General features: G+C 39.6%; 1 protein-coding gene and 1 long non-coding RNA gene across 3 annotated transcripts in view; both read right to left on the bottom strand.

Moving 5' to 3' along the window:
- LOC135211347 (SHC-transforming protein 1-like) overlaps positions 1-9,845 on the bottom strand; it is a gene marked incomplete at its 5' end in the record, with an annotated part of 50,508 nt that extends 40,663 nt beyond the window's left edge. Inside the window, one exon of the mRNA XM_064244662.1 lies at positions 8,922-9,845. Coding sequence (XP_064100732.1) covers positions 8,922-9,845 — 924 coding nt within the window. The remainder of the gene's footprint in view (positions 1-8,921) is intronic.
- A 633-nt stretch (positions 9,846-10,478) lies between these two features.
- Positions 10,479-24,000, bottom strand: part of LOC135210895 (uncharacterized) — a 434,957-nt gene continuing 421,435 nt past the window's right edge. For both annotated transcript variants that reach the window (XR_010313589.1, XR_010313590.1), the window contains one exon: positions 10,479-10,616. This is a non-coding gene — a long non-coding RNA (uncharacterized LOC135210895). The remainder of the gene's footprint in view (positions 10,617-24,000) is intronic.

Genomic DNA, 24,000 nt, shown 5'->3' with positions numbered 1-24,000 from the left:
ATGCTAACATCCAACTATAAACAAGCACTTTAAACCGGAAACACACTTTAGTAGACTACAACTAAAGAAAGGTGAACCAAAGGAACTCAGCCCTCACAAAGTTATTAAATGAAGAAATCTCGAAACGCCCCCCCCCCCCCCAGTAAATAAATGAATGAATACATAAAAAGGCTGTAAGAAAAACAGTTGAAAAGACAAAATTCTCAAATGTAATCCATATATAGAATGTTTTACTCATTCAGCTGATTCCCAATTAAGAATGACGTCAAATGAAATGACATTTAGATACTTTCATTAAAAAAACATAATTTTTACAAAAACCTTCTAATATAAAAAAAATAAGCGTGAAACTTGGTATGTGATATTTAAGATTCATAAAAATCAAAATCTTAAGGCACATGATTCAATCAGCTCAATATACATAAATACGGTTAGAGTTCTCTTGGAAAAAATATCAGACATTTCTCCTCTTTATAAATAAAAACAAAAAACGAGAGAGACAGAGAGAGAGAGAGAGAGAGAGAGGGTGTGGGGGGTGAGGTGCGCGGAAGAGACGAACGGAGTTGGAGGGAGGGAGAGGGTTTGGCGATGGTGGAAGGATGGTTATGGTTAACAGACTCTGAGGGAGGATAAGCGGAAAGAGGAGGAAGAGGAGAAGGTGTCACTCATTCCTAAGCATAACTATTAAAGGATTAAGTCATAGCAGCAAATATAACTGATGGAGGAGAGGTGGAGTGGGGAGGGGAGGGGAGAGAGGGGTGGTTGGGGAGAAGCCGAGGAATGAGGCGGTACTTACATTAACAAATAGGGTGAGGGGAAGGGATGGGTGAAAGTGGGCGTAGGGATGAGACCCTTGGAGGGGGAGGAAGGGAAGGACAGAGGAAGGAGGAGGTGGAGGAGGGTATGAGGAGGGCACAGGACGTCCTCATTTACTCACCACTCCTCGGCCGCCCACCACAACCGACTCACATACGTACTCACAACTCACAACCTCCTAAACTTATTAACTCATATCGCATCCTTTCATCTCAAGATATACTATAACCATAGGCAAAAGCGTTCTTAACGACTGAACCTTCTACAATCCCCAAAAGCTCCATTGGTTACAATGTGAGCTGTGTACATCCGCTGAACAATGTACTTTCATGAACTCCAAGAGAGACTCTCAAATTGCACCAAGAACACCTCTCGGCAGGGGGATGGGTACCTTTTCCTTGAATTCAAAATAGGCGACTTTGAATTCGTGCATACACTACATTTGTAACTATGCTAATAAAAAACATAACAAATTCTTTATTCTGAATTCGTGCATACAATGCATTTGCAACTATGCTAATAAAAAACAAAAAAATTTCTTTATTAAGTAGAGATATAAAAAAATGAGCGTCATTTACTAAACGAACCATACTAACCGAGTGATAAAGTACAATTAGGCGAATTTTAGCTCTCCCAGGGAAAGTATTTTCCTCTAAAACTGCTTTAGAAAGTGAAATTTACTGAAGAAATAACGTAGATTTTGCTTGCTTTATTTTTCTCGAGATGGTAAAACCTGAAATACGGCTCCTTCCTCACAGCAAATACCCACGACTACCGATTTTCAACCGCAGGTGTGCAAATATATAACCATACAGGATAGGTGCACACAACATGAACCTACCGATTATCATTGCTTTGGCAAAAGCCGATGTGCAACTTAGTTATATTAGTATTTAAGAAATTGATATTTCCTGAGAAACAGGGCTGCTAGTTAAGAGAGGACCTTTCTATACTGCTACAAAAGAAGTCAAGTCACCTGAGGGCGATGACAATGACCTGCTTTTCCTCCTGAAACATAGAGGAATTTAACAATAGGCTGACCTCCATCTGGCTGAGCAGATTTTACCATGTTTATGAAGACTGTCGCCCCTCGTACAACTGCAGCAGATAATAAAAAAGGAAACTAACACGGGGATTTTGAACAAGCATGCCTGTAACACAGATGAGAAGAATAATGTCTGTTGATGTGTCATAAGAAATAGCAAGCTATTTTAACACTACTAAAACAGGCAATAAATAAAATGATCAAACGACGGCAGTCTTTGTTACAGCGGAGGTGCTACTGACGTGTCTAGAAATCGAGTTAACACAAGTGTTTATGTTACATATAACTACAGAGATATCTACTTTTGAGTACAAGAGGAATAAAGTACACATAGAAGGGAAAATACGACGCAATGATAGTCGATAAAGGTGAGAAGACTACATAAACTGGTAAATGACATTTGTAAGCTAAAAAAGTATGCTGTTCATGATGTCGAGTACAAACACATTTGATAAACAGACATAAAGCAGTATGAATTAACGTCACGAGTATTTGGGAGTAAAGGGAAGGGAATGGGAACCACCACAGAAATGCACCGCAAAAAAAAAAAAAAAAAAAAAAAAAAAAATTAAAAAAAAAAATGCAATTCATCAGCGCCTGTAGAAACTGTAGAAGTTGAGGAGCTATGTGGTGAGAAACAGACGTTTCATAAACTGAATATGCTGTCAGGGAAAAAAGAACAAAGTATGGATCCTTAATGAGTCCGAACTCTAAATGGCTGAGGATGACATAGAAAATTGACATCAAATATATTCGAAGCAGAAAACGTCATCATTTCAGGACGAGATGTACTTATGGTTTGGATGGAGGTATGGGCTTCCGAGGAACTGACTGGCATGTGATGAGAACGGCCGAATGTCAAAACCAAAAGGTGCTCGCAGGCATTCTGATAACAAGGTAGAGTTGGTAACCATCAAACAATGAAATGAAGAGTCAAATGTAAAACGAACGGTAATACTGCCTCTGTAAAAATATGACAAGAAGAAAACGAAGCTTCATAAGACCACTCTGGGAATTCTTTTCGTCAAACATCAACATTAGTCCTCTTAGCTGTGATTGATTTTTTTTCTCATGAGAAAATATCTTTGTGTAAAACAAAAAACAAAATCATTAATGACAGTATTCATACTGCATGAATAATTATTAACACAAGAATTTCTACAATAATGGTCGTAGCATTTGCAGTAGAACAACAAAACGATGCCATGGGTTTCCACTACCCTACCTCAGTTCATTTGGAAATTATCATTCACTGTCTCGCTCGAAGAATCAGAACAAGAACAAAATAAGACAAGGCAAAGTCTTCTAAAAAAATCTTAAATAAAATAAAAACAATTGCAGTCGGGAGTCTCTTCACTTCTGGCTGTGCCTGTCTGTCCGTTTACCTGTCCCAGCATTCGTGCCATATCGAACACGTTCTCCGATGAAAGATAACGATTATTCTTTATCACACGAAGTTTAGTCAAGAGGGAGACTTTCAACTGGACGTCTTTTTATATTTCATTTTCTTCTTCTTCGCTGTATGTGACATCGCTGAAGAGCCAGAAGGGGAAGGGAGAGGATGAGCATAAAGGGTAGCCGTAAGGAGGAAGGGGGTTGGGAGGGGAGGGGAGGAAACGGGACCGGAGGGGGAGGAGGAGGAGGAAGGAGGAGGAGGAGGATGTTGCTGTGCTGAAGTGTCTTGGAAGTGTTGTTGGTAAACAAAGCAAGCTATCTTATCGCGTGTCCCCTCCTCTCAAGCCAGTGCCACTTATCAGCCCTTATCTAGACTACAGTATTAACACCCTGTTCAGAAAGGCATGTCTTCTCGAAGACGATGATGACAGACGACAAGGCCTCTCCATTCCTAACCACGCAATGAACTCAACCAACAAGTGATGCATTCCTCGCGGCGATTGATATCAACTTAACTACAAGGAGAAGCGATCTCATCAACTACAAAACAACATGACACCCAAACATCCTCAGTAGAAGGATGGATGACTGTTCAATGTTAAACTTTAAATACTTGCCAAACGACACTGATAATATTTTGACGACCAATATTCCTTATTTATTCGATAAAAACAACAATATAACCCAACAGAACATTTGTGTGTGTGTGTGTGTGTGTGTGTGTGTGTGTGTGTAGTGTGTGAGTGAGAGAGAGAGAGAGGAGAGAGAGAGTGATGAGAGAGAGCGGGGGGGGGGGAGAGAGAGAGAGAGCAAATGTGATCGATGAGTTGATGCCCAGGAGAGGTGGACACTTGTGGCATGTTGGGTGCAATTATTGCTGGTGGCTTTTGTTCTCGGGTATGCCACATACACATCGCCTGTTCTGAAGCCCTTCGCTGCACTGCAGGGTCATGACATGGACATCAATTTTCAAGGAAATTGAACGACATCAAACATTTCCAGGACGCCTCCTTCCTAGCAAAAACTGCAAAAATCGCCACCATTTATGAACCAAGACCTTTAGTGGGCACATTTTTCTTGCCATAGAAGGATGGATGGTGGTTATGACCAAGTGCCCAGGCACCATGGGCCAGAGGTCGACCTAGCACCATAAAGTCATTATATAAAACGGAAAAAGGGATGGGACAAACCGTGATAAGTGAAAAATAAAACAAATGTTAGTGAAAAAACGGTGATAAGATCGACGAAAAATTCCTTAAGTGCTATTAAGATCACACTGCCAACCAGGTTCTGGGGTCAAAGTAGGTAATATATACATATATCGTTATCCAGACAGCACAACACATATATACCCCGAGGGTAAGAGTCGGATGGTTCATAATTCGAATCTCTTACAAGTGTGTCAAGGAAAATTTGTTTAATAACACAAATCACAAGGTCACGTCCAAGAAGGCGCAGTATTATCTGTTAATTCGCTGATTACATATCACGCATATTTATATTTCACGTTTATACATTTCATAATTATATTTTTTGTATAACACATTTTTAATCAATCCGTGCACACACAAAAAATATCAATATTTACATAAGACTCTACGTACATAAAATGCAATTAGCTTTCATCAATATCACGTCTAGAGAGAGAGAGAGAGAGAGAGAGAGAGAGAGAGAGAGAGAGAGAGAGAGAGAGAGAGAGTGTCAAATTGGGACAGAGCATTTTTCTATAAGAGCCCGATGCCGAGACAGTCTCACCCATATGTATATTACAAATCGGTACCACCACACACGAAAAAAAAAAGGCCAATGATGACCACCACAATTATACAACCAAATACCAAACTCAAGTAAACAACGAGTGACACCATGGAATGCTTCGATTCATTGGCGCAACCCTTGACAGCAGAGATAACTATCCGTCAAAACAGACCATTACCCTAATTAGGTCTTGGTTAAAAGGATAATAGTTTCCTTTTAGTATTTTCAAAACTAGATAAAAATTCACGTTATTCTTTCTTAATCTAATACTGTACTTGAATTTAAAAATCTCATGATTTTACTGGAAACAATTAGAGTCAAGATTAACAAGAAAATTCCCATCGCATCTTAAAAGGCAGAAGCCCTGTTTACTGTTATTACCTGCTGGAAGTCTCTCTCTAGAGTCTAGACCCTCAAAGTCCCGGAGAAGGGATCAACGCCTTTATGTAGATAACTGCCATGATCCATAATCACGATGGCAACCGTAGGGTGGACGTTATTTGGAATATATTAATATCAATTTTCCGAAATTACTTTACGTCTGAAAGGGTTACATATCTTTTTTTCTGAATGAAAACAAGATATTCTACTATGGCGATAATAATATGAAGTCCTCCCTCAATCTATCTATTGATCTATTTTCTTGTTACGCATAAAAATCATTAAAGCCAGTTTGCTCTTATGAAAGACCACAAGGCTTAGGATATCACAACACTTCCATATTAAAAAGAAAGAAAGAAAGAAAGAAGAAAGAATGCAAGAAATCCAAACAAGTACGATTCATGCAACATCTGAAGTGCTGCACCTCGAGCTTCTTGCCTATTCACTTCGCTACAAGATCGTCCCAAGACCTGATATCATTTACTGCCGGGCAGGAGAGAGAGAGAGAGAGAGAGAGAGAGAGAATAATTTTGGAGGCACGAAATATTAGGCACGGTTATATTTGTGATAACTACTTCTAGAATCATCAGGATCTATTTAAGTGGGACATAATGGAAAAAACAAAACGGAGTCTTGCTTTAACTTTCACCTAATTCCACGCACTACTATAGGATTGCTGTAAGATTTGCATTCGCGGAAGTTCATGAAGAACAGACATGATTCAACCGCCCTGTCATTTTTGTGCGTGTAAATATATATATATATATATATATATATATATATATATATATATAATATATTATATATATATTTCCTTCTTTTTTAAAGGCAAAAAGTACCTCGGCAGTCCATGGTTTTTCACTAATTTGACTACAGTATTTCATCATTACCTGCAGTAAGTTGACTAACTTATTTCATCATTACTTGTAGTAAATGCATGCATGGTTAATGAGCTTTCAAAAGAAAGCACATATAGCATATACGTATACCTGCGGCAAGCAACGCTAAGTATGAAATCAGGCATAGGACTCATTGCCTCAATGACATAAACATTGGGACCTTGGATGTGACCGTGACCTTTCAACCTTCCAGGTCTAAATGGACTTCAAACAGGGAATAGTTCACTGTATCAATACGCAATTGTACTCTCAAATTCATACCGTTGATATGAAGTGTTGTTATGAAGCATTGAACCCATAGAACATCACTTTATCTTTTTATATATTGATCATGATGGTTTCCAAGGTAACAAATCGCCGATTCGTTTTCGAAATCCGCCAAAAGACACCGTGTGGACGGTGTCAAACAATAGCTTATGTTCAGCCTGCTTTGCGTCGAGTAATCTCCATCTATGAATGTGCAGTTTCGTATTCCCGTAAGAACACACATACATATATACATATACACACATAATATACATGTGTGTATATATATATATATATATATATATTATATATATATATATATATATATATATATATATGTGTGTGTGTGTGTGTGTGTGTGTGTGTGTGTGTGTGTGTGTGTGTAAGGTGGAGGACACACACACGGACAGACCTGGCTGATTACCATTCATAAATCAATTGGCATAAGTAATTATCATTACTGGTTCTAATGTCCTTTTCCTACATTAACCAAACCCATTACATAATGCTTTAACCAGCATACATGCACACATTTTTGCATTATATGGCGAGTGACTATTGCTTCCCACATAACCAAGCAGACTTATCTATCGTTAAGTCTTGCCGGGAATATCAACCCATTTACGAAAGAATTTCCTTCATAATTATGATTCATTCTGCCGGAAAATATACTATCTGTTTCATCACCTAAATACTTTGACTCGATGACATGATGTTTGTGCAAAAAAAAAAAAAAAAAAAAAAAAAAAAAAAAAAAAAAAAAAAAAAAAAAAAAAAAAAAAAACAAAAAAAAAAAAAAAAAAAAAAAAAAAAAAAAAAAAAAAAAAAAAAAAAAAAAAGCCGACTTAAAGCTGAGCGACAGCTATCAACAGCACGGTAAATTCACCCAGCTTTCACTGGACTCTGTGAACTCCGAATTTAAGGTACCTGTCATTTCCAAATTCACGAACATTGATGCGAATACACTTGATGAAATAAGAGTCTTAAATTACTTCGAAATTATCATATCCAGCAAAATAGAAATGTCTAAGATAATTGTAGAAAACTCTTTTCATACTGAAAACGAAGAGATAAACTACACTGGCTATTTTTATACAAAATACTACAATCAGATCATTGCCTTGGGAATACAAGATCATTTACACCCTAACAAAACTAATGAAATCAGACAGAATATAACAAAGGCCAAAACCTGGCTAGTATCAATGGGCACACTTACTGACAATATAACGCAGTCCTAAAAATATGGCACCTACCAATTCAGACTACATAAGAAGGTGACAAGTCATACTTGAAGCAACATGAGATTTAGATATACAAGATAACCATATAGTTCCGATTTGCTTCCACATTACAGAAAACGACTGCCAGAGGAAAATGCGCTCAACAGTCCACCCCTTAATACGACATTACGCTTGATAAAAATTGATACTTACAGGAAAGCAGATAACACTTGATGCCTCAGCCACGAATAAGTGGCAGATGAAATGTAAATTCAAATGATTAGTGCAGAACCATTTACAATTATTTCAAAGTGTGGTAATGAGCAGTTCACACTGACCTCTCCAATCACATGGGATGTCAACAACTTTCAGTTATATTTTGAATACTTAATGGAACATCACCATCAGTCTGTGATAGGTGAGTCATGTCGTCAAGCATCGTATCACTTTCCGCCAACACTACCTTATATGAGGTTCTACAGTCTTGGTTTGGGATAACTTACTATTAGTTTAATTCTCCCATATTTTATTGAGCTTAATTATTTTCACCACATGTAATTTTTAACTGTTTTTAAATGTAATTTTTAACTGTTTTTAAATGTCAATAATTTATTTACCCGTTTACTATTTCATCCTCCATTCGTTTACTATTTCATCCCCCATTCATTCTTTTTTTTCTTCACACATGATCCAAAAGAAATCAGTTACAGATGGCAGTTTATTCGTTCCAGCCATTGGCCTCTATCCAAAAAGGTAGGGGAAAAACTAATGCAAAAGTGTGTATATAGCTGGAATAGGAAATCCGACAGTAAAACCATTAAAATGCCTAGTCTGTGTGAGAGGGATAAAAGCCAGATTACTGGTTAGACTAACTGAAATGTCTTACTGGCCTAGAAATCTTGACATTGCTACAAAAATTACAATTAGTTATTTAATTCACTGACAGAATATCCAACGTTTGAAAAATATCCGAATTGTATACGAATTTCGGGTAAGTTGGAACGAAAGAAACAATTGGGAAGGCTGAAGTGGAGGCCGAATTTCCAGAGATGAAGACTGGGTAAAACAGGGTCAACATCCAGAAATGAGGACTGGGTAAAACAGGGTCAACAAAGGGGAGAGAGAAGGTCTGACGACAGAGCAGATTTCTGGACTTACCCTGACGCCATAGCAGATTCCTTCGTCAGCCAGCTGATGGTCTGGGTGCAGCCATCCTCTGGCGGGTTTGTTGATGAAGGAACCGCCGCCTCCGCCCGCATGTCCTCCTTCCATCCCGCCCACCCACACCTGCTGTTGCCACCCACCCTCTATACTTACGCCCTCCACGGCATCCGGTGCCCACGGCACGTGCGTGGGCGTCACACTCGGGGGTGGGGGCGCCGGATGATCGGGTGGCTCGTCTTTGGAGAAGGAGGAAGACGAGGAAGGGTAGAGCGACCGGAGATCGAGTCGGAACTTGTGGTTCCTCTCGAGCGATCTGGTGTGTCTGTGGTTGGTGAGGGAAGGGGCCGGCTGGATGCGGGTCCCTTGGTGCCTCTCCAAGGACTTCGAGCGGTGGTGCTGTTGCAGCAGCTGTTGCTGCTGCTGCTGCTGCTGCTGATGGTGGTGGTGAAGGTGGTGGTGATGGTGGTGGTGGTGGTGATGACACCGCCCTTTGCAACAAGAGTTCAGGAGGCCACTGCCACTACTGCAGCAGCTGTCGCCGCTCCCGCCCGACAATTGCACCGTACTGAACACTGAGTTACTTTTGCTGCTGTTGCTGCTGCTACTGCTGCAGCTGACACTGCAACTATTGCTGATGCTGATGCTGTTCAGCCACACTTTATGGAGGTTCTGGTCGGAATGCGACTTCACATTGACGCCGATCTTCTGCAGAGCGTTGTCGGACTTCGACTTCCGCGTGAGGGCTCGCGCCTGCTGCTTCTCCCGGTGTTTCCTAAGGCACTTGGCGAGGCTGCCCCCGCCGCCGCCGCCGCCGCCGCCGCCGCCGCCGCCCCCGCTGCTGCTGCCGCCGCTCCCGCTGTTGCTCGGGTCCGCGACCACGGAGTGACGCGAGGGCGGAGGAGGGGTTGTGGGAAGTGGGGGGGGGGGTGTGGGTGGTGGTGGTGGGTTTGAAAGATGGTGGTGATGGTGGTGGTGGTGGTGGTGGTTGGGCGGGGGCGGGACGGGGCTCCTGTGGGGGTGGGTGTAGGTTCGGGAGGTCGGGGGTGAGGTGGATGTGTGTCTCGTCGAAGGCGGTCTCCTTCGGGTGGCGCTTGTTGTTGGGGAAGTGGGTGTAGCGGTAGTCGTGGGGCTCGCTGCTAACGACCCCGACGACGTCGTGCCTCTCGAGGTGTGGCAGCCGCGACGAGGACGACCCCAGACCCAGGCTCGTCAGATTCCGCCAGGCCGCCTTCAGGGAGGTCAGCGACAGCGGCGACGACTTGCTACTACTGCTGCCGCTACTACTACTGCTACTGCTGATGGAGGTATTGTGGTGGAGATGCGCCGAGGACGAATGGGTGGTGGAGGTGGAGGAGGTGGAGGAGGAGGAGGTCGCGGTAGTGATGATGGTAGTGGTGTTGGTGATGCCCCCACTACTACTACTACTGGTGGTCGTGGTGGTAGTAGTGGTGGTGATGGAGGGCCCGGAGGGCGTCGATGACGGCGAGGACAAGGGAGAGGACGAAGTAGGTGTTGTGGAGGAGCTGGTGGTGGTTGTGGTGGTGGTAGTTGTGGTAGCGGTGGCGGGCAGCGGGTGATCAAGGTCGTCCTGGCAATGCAGACCGCCGCTCACGACGCCGGCTCGTCGTCCTCCGGGGGCAGCGTCCCCTTGAACAACCTCCACACCGCCGTACAGGGAGGCGCTCTTGCCTGCAACGACACAAGGACATTCGCACATTAGTTTCGCTTCACAACAAAATCACTCTTCGTTCAAGTCAAGTTATTATTATATAATACTTCAATTATTATATACTGAAGCCAGAACACGTTTCAAAATGAAAACAAACTATGAAATGTACTACAACAGGCTTCCATATCAATGCGTACTAAAAATGTACTCATTTCCAATGGCGCAGATACAATTTAAACATTATGAATTAAAGATCAATCACAGCAGAGAGAGCAATAATATCAAACAAAATTGCATAATAATGTTTATTTAATAACAAGGACTAATTTAATCATGTATTTTAATGAGAAGGATGTACTTGTTTTTTTTTATACAAACTAACAACAATCCCTAAATATCATAAAAAATTTCCTTAAAAACCTTGGACCCTCCATGACCCCCAAGGCTCATGACCCCTTTGGGGGTCATGAACCGCAGTTTGGGAATCCCTGGTTTAAAGTGTGATTTTAAATGATAATACTATATACAAGTTCAATTATGAGAAGGTACAGCACATGTCCTACCTCCTAAAGAGTAAAGAAATTCCCTTAACCGTAAAATTAACAGCAATAATATTTGATGATGCTCCGACAAGCAAAAGTTAACCACAGAGGAGGAAATTGTTCAACTATTCCATGAAACATTGAAATACGTGTTAGGTATGTGTGTATGCATACATTTGTCTACCAATTCATACAAGAGAGATAACTTTTTTTTATATAGTCACATAAGCCTTAATTATTATAACATCAACGTGAGAACGATTGGTCAAATTACTCGTAAGATTTTTTCCTTCCAAAATACTGATCCACAAATAGACTTTTTAATATCAAATTCGAATCTAAGTATAGGACCCAAATTCGAAGTCAAGTTTTATCTCATGATGTTTCTTTTCCCAAATACCAAACATTGAAGTGCATGAATAAAAATTTTAGGGGGTTAATATTTGAGAACATTAAAATGTTATTAGCAAAACGAGTTACAAAATCAAAGTTTTCTCTTTTGCGTACAAAATTTAAATTTCATCATTTTACTTCTTTCCAGAAGTCTATTCCTTGGTTTTACCTTCCAGAGGTTCCAGAGGGTCTATCTTTTATCTTGTTACTTTCACCGTTTCTTCTCCATTCAAACTCCTCCCATCTGACTTTCTAGTCTCATTTTTGCCCGACTCGACTGCATTTCTTACTCCTATCCCAAACTGAGATAAAAAAAAAATCACAAATCATGTAAGCAAGACCTCGAGGATTAAGCAATTTCCAACGATATTCATTTCTACCGTCAGTTCTGTTCTCAGTAATTGATCCACCCGGCCCCCTTTTTTTGGGGTGGTTCCAGCTCGAAATTCTTCTGTTTCGTGAGGTTTTGCTTAATCGGTTACTGTGTTTCCAAGGTTAATCGATGTTCCTTTGTTTAAGAGTAAAGCCATCTTAAGGGTACGTAACGTCGTAAAAATATAAAATGAAAGGGGAAAAAATCAATAAATGCCTGGTTCCTCCAGCAAGTCTTGGCGCAACAGCTCAACAGATTCCAAGACTCTCACTACCAGATGGATGTCTGGCTCTCCAGGACCTGTTCAGCTGCAGTTGCGATGAATGAATCTTAGACGGACAGCAATGGAAAAATGGCAGAAAATACGACTGCCAGCCTTGTTTCCTTGTGGGATTTGATATTCGAGGAGATCAAAGCGATGGTAAGGGTCCCTGAACTTGAACCCAAATGGAATGCATGCAATGGGAAGAACGAGAGATCGCAGCAAGATGTGCTTTCCGAATTACATCTAAGACTTTCCATTTTAATTTCTTAAAAGACCGGCATACTTAACGCCCCCCCCCCCCCCCCCCCCCCCCTAAACCCCCTGAGAGAGAGAAGAGAAGAGAGGGAGAGAGGAGATAGAGAGAGAGAGAGAGAGAGAGAGAGAGAGAGAGAGAGAGAGATAGAGAGAGAGAGAGAGAGAGAAAGCTATCATGTGTCCTGATAAAACAAAAACTGAAATAAGGTAGGGAGTCCTGCTAATCGACTGGTACTTGTGACTCTGGCCTCTTCCAAATGACGTTGGTTCAGTGCCACGACCCATCCTCTGGCTCTACAATACTTTTGTGTAAAATATGAACGCTAAACTTCTGCATGATGCAGTTATGTCCCTGATAATGCCTTCGTTCCTCTCCCTATGACCCTCACCTTATTGAACGACCTCGGGTAAAGGTCCATACTTCGCCCACATCCTTACCCAAAGTGAGCGGCAGCTCTGCATCTTCAAGTTATGGCCGGGGCAAGAATGACCTTCTTCCTCTGCCCGTGACCTTGATCTCGTTCACATGACCTTGATTCAAAGTTCAGATGCATCCTCTGGACGTCTGCTGCCTTCATGACCAGTATGAAGTCACTGTTTACCATTGACAGAGTTACAGCCCTAGATAATGTACGATAGTCGGACAGACGAGAAAACACGGCCGGGTATACGAATAGATTCAAGGGCAACAGTTTCTTATCAATTAATACAAACTTTTGATCGACAAACTGAAAGAGAGAGTTTAAGACTGATGTTCTCAATAAACTGTTATATTATTCTTTAAAACAGACACTCAGATTACATTTTTTGCTCAGCAAAACAAAAAGTAGGCAACTCTGGTAAATATTGGGTCAATTCGCGACATCTATCTGACCTTAACCAGGGGATACAGTTGACGAAAGCAATTAAAATAAGTCATAACTTAACGAGCGGGCAAGTGGCGATGGGTAAGTAGATGCCTTATTCTGGCAGGGCTTGAGGGAAACAAAGAGATAAGACAGTCATTAGGCCGTGTATTTCGGTCATGAGCAAGCTATAGCATAGTAAACAAAAATTACATTCCCAACAGATCCTCTGCTTTAGAACCAAAAACTTTAGAAATACCTTTTAGTTATTTGGTAGGAAAAAAAAAATACAACATGGTCATTGAAGTAAACAGACAACAAAATTGTCTCCAATGAATTTACTATTTTTTTATGAAGAACGAGCGAATATAAATTTACAGCAACTGACATTTTAAAAATACATATTTTTTAGCAAAAAAAAAAAAAAAAAAAAAAAAAAAAAAAAAAAAAAAAAAAAAAAAAAAAAAAAAAAAAAAAAGTTGAGGTCGGTATTCTCTAATCAACATCCCCAATCAGAGCGTGAGAAATCAGTCTTGTGAACAAGATCGGGATGACCCATTAAATCAGAACAGAATTTGTTCAGGGCACAGAGTGAATGCATGCCCAGGAAATTCTTCGCTCGTGTAATAATTCACTGTTCCTAATGAATAGGCTAGAACATGAAAATGAATACAAAATTGATATGACTGAGGCTGTAAGATGAGAATGACCGAGTATAATAATCTGCATGAGCTCTGATTTTCCAAATGGTAGAGAAGTGTCACAAAAGATGACCACGTTTCAAAATAAAAGACTGTACATAAATCTGTGCAAATAGAAAAAGTGAGTTCGCCCAAGGATCTGAGAGAGAGAGAGAGAGAGAGAGAGAGAGAGAGAGCTGTTTATAAGCGATCAATGAAAGTTGTAAAAAAAACTCGAGACTACAGAAATGAAAATCGTTCACATTTTATATATGCAATGAACCGAAAACTCATGAGAGCGCAGACTGAAACATTCAACAGTTCAGAGAAAGAAAAAGTTGAAACATACGCGATACAACCGCTAATTCTCCACAGCATCAAAGTTAAACGAGTTAAATGTATGTAAGGTTGTATGAATATAACAGTATTCCACCATGTCACCTTTCTCCATTTGTGCCATTTATTTTCTTCAAGGCTTCAACTATCAACTTGTCTAGATGACGCAGTTCTATGAACAAAGGTTTTCCGAATTAAAGACGCAAGTCTCATGCATACTTTTCGCTTCAGATATACTGCTCGAATACAAATTAAAAGTTATATATTTCTTTAGAAGTTTTAGTCTCTGTACAGAATTAATATAATTAAAATATGATTTTAGTTAAGTTCAAAACATGACTAGACAAAAGCTGTGTTCGAAGAATAATCTGACCGGGAGAAATTTCAGTACGGTAAACTCAGCACAGAACATGTAATTAAAATATGAGTTTGAGATGGGAGTCGTAAGTTACAAGAAAAAACCGAATTCGCAGACAAACTTTATCCAAAGAAGTTACAATAATCACACTTGAGGCTTTATGTAATAAACAACATTAGGAATGACAGCAGAATTCAATATTTACGAAAAGAATGACATTCTTCGGCTCTTGAACGATGCAGGACAAATGCGCGATACAAAGCCACTCCAATTTCTAACCAAACCACGCCCCCTTTATACGAAAAGACACTGAACAATCATAATAGAAATCGAACTGTACAAACCAGCCGAATAGTAAATAGACTACAAGAAGAAGAATTCAAAAGCATAATATCAGACCAGTACCATTTTGACCTTACCACTTTAGCAACATCTTGCTAAATCTATAGTTAGTTTGGTAAAGGCCCAAGGGAACAGCGGCTCTCAACAAAATAAAATCTGATCTGTATATATATAATATATATTAGATAATTATATATATATATTATACCACATTTATATTATACATATATAGATATATATATAATATTATTATATATAAATATATCTAATATATAATGTATATAGTGTATATATATATATATATATTATATATATATATATATATATATATAATAGTATATATATATATATATATATATATATATATATATATCTTATATATATATAGCGTATATATATATAATATATATAATTAGTATTATATATACATATATATATATAATATATATATATGTATATATGATCATATATATATTGTGATAGTGCATATCTGATATGTAGTATATATTATATATAATATATAACTATGTAAAAATACACACACATACTTTTCCCAAAGAAAACTTGCTATACGATTCAAAACATTGAAATCGCAAAGGTTAAGACAAAAATTAACACTCCTCAGAGAGAGAGAGAGAGGAGGGGGTTTGTGAAAAGGTGAGCGCCGTTGTGATGTTTAGGGGTAGGGTGGGGGGGATATTATCACCTTGAGAAGGTCGGCCCAGTCACACATCAACGGAGCAAGATCCCTCCCACCTCCACCCCAACCCCCAACCACAGCCCCCCATCCAAATCCTTGCCCAACTGCCTGATCCCCATCTCCCACCCCCTTTCACTAGAACCTCGTCATCAACACACGACGCCATGTTGCGGAGTAGTTCGGCTCTCTCTCTCTCTCTCTCTCTCTCTCTCTCTCTCTCTCTCTCTCTCTCAGAGACGAAAATAATGCAGATCTCTACATTTTTATAGACAAAACTGTTTGGTATAATTCACTGCTAAACTTACAATAAATTGACACGACTTAGTTTTAGCTATTACTTACATTACCCCAAGATTGGTGAGATCAAGTTGCGGCCGAGTGTAATGATTTAGGGGTAAATCAGCCAGATGAAATTAATAACCTTCTGCTACAGCACATCCGATCTCTCTCTCTCTCTCTCTCTCTCTCTCTCTCTCTCTCTCTCACACACACACACAATTGGATGTTTACAGAGACAGACAACTTAATGTTTAGTCATTAACGTAGTAAGGTATATGCAGGCAACATAAACTTCATAAGAAATAAATAAAAAGGCCAACCTCTTATTTTAACACCTGCTGTTTAGAAATTCAAATTTCAAGCAATCAGCGTCAACCTTTGTATTTAAATAATAGTCTTTAAATGAAGTATTTAAACTATAGTCCTTGAAGTCAACTTTTGAAAACAATACAATTTCCACTGACAGAAAAGTGAATATAGTCATACCGATAACAAAGCCATTTTCCTAAAATCTGCAACCACAGAAGCAGTAGTGATAACGGAAAAGAGGGTCGTGTAATAATGACTGTACCATCAACAAAAACCGATTACAGAGCTGCTCTATATACGAGTTAACTTAATTACCAGTAAGAATTGCAGGCATACACAACTACGGCAATAGTAGGGACTATTGGTATTAATGTCAAGGCCGCATTAAAAGTTGCAGCAACCTCCAGTGACGACAGGTCGTAACAACAATAGCAACAAGTCAGGGAATTGTAGCAACGACAACAGCTACGAAAATAATTGTAGCAACGACAACAACAACGCAAAGTAAATGATTAGTATGGGGCTAAGGGGCAGACTTATACAAACGAATCAGATTTCTCTTCTAACTTGGGCTTCTTTCAAGTCCGTCGTAAGGTCCACAGAGCTCTACTGACTCTATAAACGCTCCTTTGGATATGCCTGACCAGAGCTCCTTGACTGTACACGGCCATCACTTCCAGACGGTACTGGGTATACTACTCGGTTTCGTATGTCCACAGAAACTCCCCTGAAGTCGGAAATCGGCCTTCAATCTGGAACTGACCAACACACTGCTTTCTTTTGACTGCAGTGACACACCTTGATTTATAATATATATATGTGTGTGTGTGTGTGTGTGTGTGTGTGTGTGTGTGTGTGTGTGTGTGTGTGTGTGTGTGTGTGTGGCATTATGCCAAGCACTGGGGCAACTAAGGCCATTCAGCGTTTTGCTGGAAATTGACAGTAAACTGTTTGAACGGTTTTGCAGGAGGAAAACCTCGCAGCTGCACTATGAAATAATTGTTAGGAGAGAGTGGAAAGTAAGATGGAAGAAAGAGAATAAGAACGGAGGTGCAGTAAAAGGAATGAAAGTAGTTGCTGCTAGGGGCCGAAGGAACGCTACATAAAACCTTAAGTAATGCCTACGTTGGACCGAATGAGGCGCACTGACGGCCCAGGCTAGCCCCCTACGGGACTCACCTTGATTTTGACTTGTCCCCATCTTCCAGCCTCCTCCAAAATCATAACAATAGCAAGCAAGCAAATAACTGCGAAGATATATGTATATGGGAGAAGCAGCAGCAAGCGTGTTAACAGCAAGTCAGTCAAAAACGTCATAGCAACAGAAAGGTCATTAACAGCATCGACAACAGGATAGGCACCTGGTCATGAGTAAAGCAACAGAAAACTACATTCATCTTGTCAGGAACGGGAGCACTTGAAGCATATCTGGGGAAAAAAGTACAGATCAGTACTGAGTGGATGGAAGAAGAGGCAGTGTAACAAGCAGCGGCACCAGCATTCTGGTCAGTGAAGCAGAATCGGCAAGAGAAGAGGTTCATTTGGTTAGTTAAGCACTACCATGAGACGGGAGATGCTAACAAAGACTGCATCAGCGGAATTCGACCAAGCTCCTTCCTATATATCGTGACCTTCTGTCAGTCAACTAGTATTTACAGATTCCATAACTGATGACTTTGGTTGACGCATATCGTCATCTTAAATGACATTAAACGAACGCTCGGTACAGAAATACACAATTTACACAGCATACGCACATAAGATACGCATATAATTCAAACTCAAAAGACACGTATGACTTACGCGCACACACAGAGTTGAATGGCTAACTTCGACTGACATTCACAGTGACCTGAATTCGACAGACATTCAAAGGGAGAGTTTGAAAGACGAAATCATATGCCATTTATTTCACCAGCTTTTCCAGTAAACTACTAATAGATGGAAATAAATCATTAAAACCTAATGGAAAATAAAAACGCAATAAACTCGCCATATATATATATATATATTATAATATATATATATATATATATATATATATATATATAATATATATATATTTAATAATTATGTGTGTGTGTGTATGTATGTATGTATATATGCATTAAACTCGCCTGAAGTATATATATATATATATATATATATATATATAGATATATATATATATATATATATATATATATATGGTGTGTGTGTGTGTGTGGTGTGTGTTTTCATTTTATTTTCCATTAGGTTTTAATGATTTATTTCCATCTATTAGTAATTTATTGGAAGAGCTGGTGACCAATGACATTACGAGACAAAACAAACAACGTACCCCAAACTTGACGGATATGGCTGCACAGCTGCTCTTCCCACAGTTGGATGAATTTACGAGTTTATGCAGTGATATGAGGTGAAGTTTTGACCAATTAGGAGATATTACTACTATGACGAATAAATATCCACACGTTAATCACAAATCGCAGAGATAACTATTTCATTCGAAAATGATAAATTAACTTCGAGATGAGACAATTGACACATTTCACAAGGAAAATGAGGAAATGCTCCATGTTAGTCCAGTTCCCATTTCATTATTGAAACGTTTCACTGCCGCAAAGAAAATACACTTCATTAATCTCCAGAAATACTTTTACGCGCATTTATATCACTCATCTTCAAAAGCAACGAATTTTCCTCAAGTCTTGGTGTTGCAAGAATAACCAGAGACGAGCAAGTTCTTTTTTCTGTTAAAGTTCATACTTTTCACTATACAAATTATTAAATAAGCTCACACATAGTTGATCGAGTTGTTACTTATTTTATAGTTTCTAAAATATACCAAAAATATTTTAAGCTGCATTCACCACTTTTTTTTTTATAGCAATGGATCTTCTTCCAAGTCTTGGCAATGAAAGAGCAACTAAGGTTAAGTGAGAAAAAATTTTTCTCTTTCATCTATTTCTCAAAAACGAAAAATTGAAAATAAAAATCCAAATATTGAAGGAATAATACCGAAGCTGACCTTTCTATCTAGAGCACAATTACTCCGGTATCCAAAAATGCTTGAAGAGCGTAACACACACACACACACACACACACACACACACACACACTGATCCCACTTAAAACAGAGCAGACCTTGAATTCCAGCGAGTTCACGAGCGATCTTTCTACCCGCGTAGCATTTAAAGCACTGATGAAGTTTTCAAGACCAGATCTCGGACCGCTCAATACGCTACTCCAGTGGGCAGCCCTTTTGCTACAACCTGTATCACAAGATCACCATCACATATTTATGCTCTCAGGAGTGTGTGACGAAGTTTCGCAAACTTCAGATATTTCGGGTTTTTATGCAGGACAAGAATATGCCCCCGCCCCCCACCATCTCTCTCTCTCTCTCTCTCAATCTCTCTCCTCTGTCTCTCTCTCTCTCGTCTCTCTCTCTCTCTCCTCTCTCTCTCTCTCTCTCTCTCTAAGCGATTTTATGACATGAAGGCGCTATAATACGTATACAAAGAAGCACATGGTGCAAGTAATGGCAATGCACTTGCATGTGTTGGCAACAGAAGGGAAAATAAAGCAATCATGTTACCTTTAACCATTCCCCTCATGAAACAGCCAATTCAGAGCATTTATACACACACACACACACATACCTATATATCTATCTACACACACACACATATGTATATATATATATATATATATGTGTGTGTGTGTGTGTGTGTGTGTGTGTGTGTGTGTACAGGCAGGTTGATCCCGCATACTTTTATTCCTTTGGCAATAGGACACGTTATTCAACATCAGAGTTCCTCCTCCTTCAAGATTTCGTTCGAATAAGAAAGACAAACGGATAAAAGCGTCCCATCCATTCCATCACAAAGCACATCCACACTCCCACGGAAGGCTTGAAGCCATTGCACAGGACATTAATCTTACTCTTTTAGGTTCTCTGAGACCCTGGATCACTTACAATAACGATACACCACGTTACAACAAACATAAAAACGTAATTACAGAACTGCTCTCAAAAAGGTCTCGTGTTCAGTAACGGAGTCAGCGATTAAGACTTGTAGTTGGACCGAAAGGAAGAACGGATAAAAACAGAAATCACACGGCCTCTTAACTTCACTGAATATGAAAATGACTGCATTTTGTATGACAGTGGAAAAGAATTAGTATTAGTACGAGAGAGAGAGAGAGAGAGAGAGAGAGAGAGAGAGAGAGAGAGAGAGAGAGAGAGAGACTACCTTGCAACTAAGTGCCCTATTTATCCCTTTGGATATTGCCCATCGACCACTCAAGTTAGGTCTTGCTCAGGGCACTACCTACAATAACACAGCTAAGACGAAAAATGGCTCTTGCTTCTTTAAACATTCATCACTTACTCCTCCTCAGCATCCTTTTGCAATTCAAATAATACAATCCTTGAACATAGTCTAAAACAAAATACTTGAATAATACTGACAAGAAACATGGTCGAAAAAAATATTCATGTTTTCTAAAGCATATAAATGGATGAAGAGACAAGCTAACTTGTGGAGGTTTTCCATAAAAAAAAACAAGTCTCATTATGACCCACAAAAGATTAAAACGTGGCCTTCTTGTGAGACCAAAGCAGCACCAAAATACTTCGAGGGCGAAAAGCCTCGTAACTTGCAGCAATAATGAATACCAATTAAATTCTGGCTTATGAAATGATTTGGTTTATGGCATACAAAGGACTACAATAAAGTTCCAAGATAACAAATGAAAGCTTTATTTAATCGAAGGTACTTGTCTCCCATCCAACCAAAACAACACAACACCCACATACAAGCCTTGTCAAGAAATTAGCGGTTTGACATTACCTCGATGTACTACGTATATAAATACTCCATTTACGAGCCCAACAAACACAAAAATAAAAAATGTTTGTTTACAAAACATAGCAACAGCATCAACCAGACAGAGGATATTTATGCTTCACTCAGATGAACCCAGGCAAAGGGGTCTGGCCCCCTCAATCCTCTTGTTCAATTTAACCTACTATCTTCTCTTCTCTGATCGCGTCCCTTCTACCAATATCTTCTGGAATTCCCTGTCCTATAACTTAGCATTCCTGAACTCTACCCAAACAGGATTCCACGCCAACACCCCCTTCAGCTCATATCAGCCCGCCACCCCTCACCTCCTTTTCCTTCCCTCTCTCTTCTAGAAAATCATCTCGTGTCAGCTGGGCAAGCAGAGAGGGTTTCGCGTGTGCCCTCCAATGAGATAACCACTGGGAGAACGAGACAAGATACGTGGATGGGAGGAGGAGGTGGAGGAGGAGGAGGAGGAGGAGGGACGGCTTGAAGTTAGAGGAGGTGGGGTAGCAAATGACCAAGAAGGATGTAAGAATGACAAGTGATATGCAGCGGATGCATACAGGAGGCTGTTCTAATCAGATCCTTATTAAGACTTAATTGGGTGAGTCAAATGCAGAGAGAGAGAGAGAGAGAGAGAGAGAGAGAGAGAGAGAGAGAGAGAGAGAGAGAGAGAGAGACTGTGGCTAATCTTAGAAAGACGACAGGTGATACATAAAAACAAAGGCAGTGTTCAGCTAATCAGAATCGAATGAAAAAAAAAAGTATGCAATGACAGGGTCGAAGAGAGCCAATTGTATATGAGAAGAGGGTGAGCAACGAAGCAGACAGAGGCTAATGGCTAGAGAGAGAGAGAGAGAGAGAGAGAGAGAGAGAGAGAGAGAGAGAGAAACAGCTGGCATCTCATTCACTGATCTCAAACATCTTCGTCATCATCTTTTCCCCTTCAGAGTTCACAAAGTGTCTTTTTTGTTATTGGGCGTTTTCTGTGACTGTAACACCACGGATTCTTCTTTCATGTATGTATGCATGTATGTGTATGTGTATGTGTATGTATATGTATATGTATATATATATGTATATATATATGTGTGTAGTATATATATATATATATATATATATATATATATATATATATGATGAGAGAGAGAGAGAGAGAGAGAGAGAGAGAGAGAGAGAGAGAGAGAGAGAGAGAGAGAGAATCTTGAATGGACGGACTTATTTTTTCTTGCTGCCTTCCGAACACAACCTTGAGTAGAGAGTGAATGGTGCTGATAATGGAGAAGGACAAAGGTGAGAGAGAGAGAGAGAGAGAGAGAGAGAGAGAGAGAGAGAGAGAGAGAGAGAGAGATACATACCCTAACATTGTCATAATTCACGAGCTCAGTCACAAGAGCACAAACAACGTTACATCCTTCCTTACTAAGTAAGTGCTCAAGTTGTCACATTAAATATTCAGTGCTGCTACTTAAAATCATAAATATACTGCATTTACCTTTAAACCCCGTCTCAATTTCTGCTCGTTACTTAAAAACAGCATTCTCTCTCTCTCTCTCTCTCTATCCTCTCTCCCCTCCACGATCCTCCTCTCGCTCATCGACTCGCGCCCCCTCTCTCCACCTCTCATCCTCTCATCTCTTCCCTTCCTCTCATCTCTCTCTCTCGTCCCTCCATCTCATCTCTCTCTCTCTCTCTCATCACTACGTCTCTACATTTCTCCATGTCAATAATTGTAAAATTACTCCTGCTTTAGCTTGCCACTCTTGGCAACTCAGCTCGTAGCAAAATCTTAAAACTTTCCTGTAAAGCAAACTCTTATGGAAGCAATTTCCCTTTTCGTAATATTGAGAGCATACAATGAAATTTAATTGATGAATAAAAAAATGCGTAATATCGTTTCTTCTACTTATACAATATTCTTCCTAAATTTATAATTTTTGAAACCTATGACAACAACACTCTTCAAAATGATACTAACTAAATAGTAAACTTTCTCAAAGAGATAAGACATAAAAATAAGTCTCTCCTGAAAAACTTTTTTTTTTTTTTTTGTTTTAAGGTGAATTCATTTGGCTTTGTGAGAGGTTAAAATTGAAGTACTGAAGATGACCATAAATCACAAGGGAGCTTGACTTCGCCCTCATAATTGCAGCCAGCTTCCTTGTCAGTCTTAAGTCTTTTCGCCGTCTCTAGTCATTTACGGCAATTAGATAATTAAATTAATCTAAAAAATCTTTAAAATGCTTGGGCCTCACCAGACAGCAAAAGAGTAAAAAATAATTCCTTGGCATCAACGAACGGAACAACAGTAAAATCATTGGCCTGATCTAAAACCAAGCCAGAATTTCTTTGAATTCGTCGAAAACAAAGCAGAATATTCTTGGCTTCGTATGAATCCAAAGCAGAATATTCTTGGCTTCGTATGAATCCAAACTGGATATAATTAAGCTCCATCTAAAACCAAACCAGAAAACGCCTTGAGACAGGGAACTTCGGTTGACGTTGTATATACTACATACACAAGAGCAAGCACAAGACAACATACAAACGCAATACCACGAAAAACAAACGTGGAGTTTTCCACCTATAAGGGTTGCTTAGTAAGAAAAACCAGACAGTTGCTACCCTGTTCAACATTCAGCTGTTGAATTTAGGATGAAATCCCGCGCAGACGACTGCTTAAGAGAAAATCATACAAATAGAAGAATATTTATCAACAACACGTCGACTCTCGCTCCTTTTGCAAAGCGCATTTCTCCTCTCTCTCTCTCTCTCTCTTGAGCCCTTGAACATTGACGTGCAAAAAATATATAAATAAAAAATAAAGGTGCAGAATATTTATATAACTGCATACAAGGAAACTATTGAGAGAGAGAGAGAGAGAGAGAGAGA

This window comes from Macrobrachium nipponense, chromosome 4, assembly GCF_015104395.2.
Source record: "Macrobrachium nipponense isolate FS-2020 chromosome 4, ASM1510439v2, whole genome shotgun sequence".
NCBI classification, from domain to species: domain Eukaryota; kingdom Metazoa; phylum Arthropoda; class Malacostraca; order Decapoda; family Palaemonidae; genus Macrobrachium; species Macrobrachium nipponense.
The sequence above is the reverse complement of the archived record's forward strand: the minus strand, read 5'-3'. Positions and strand labels throughout refer to the sequence as shown.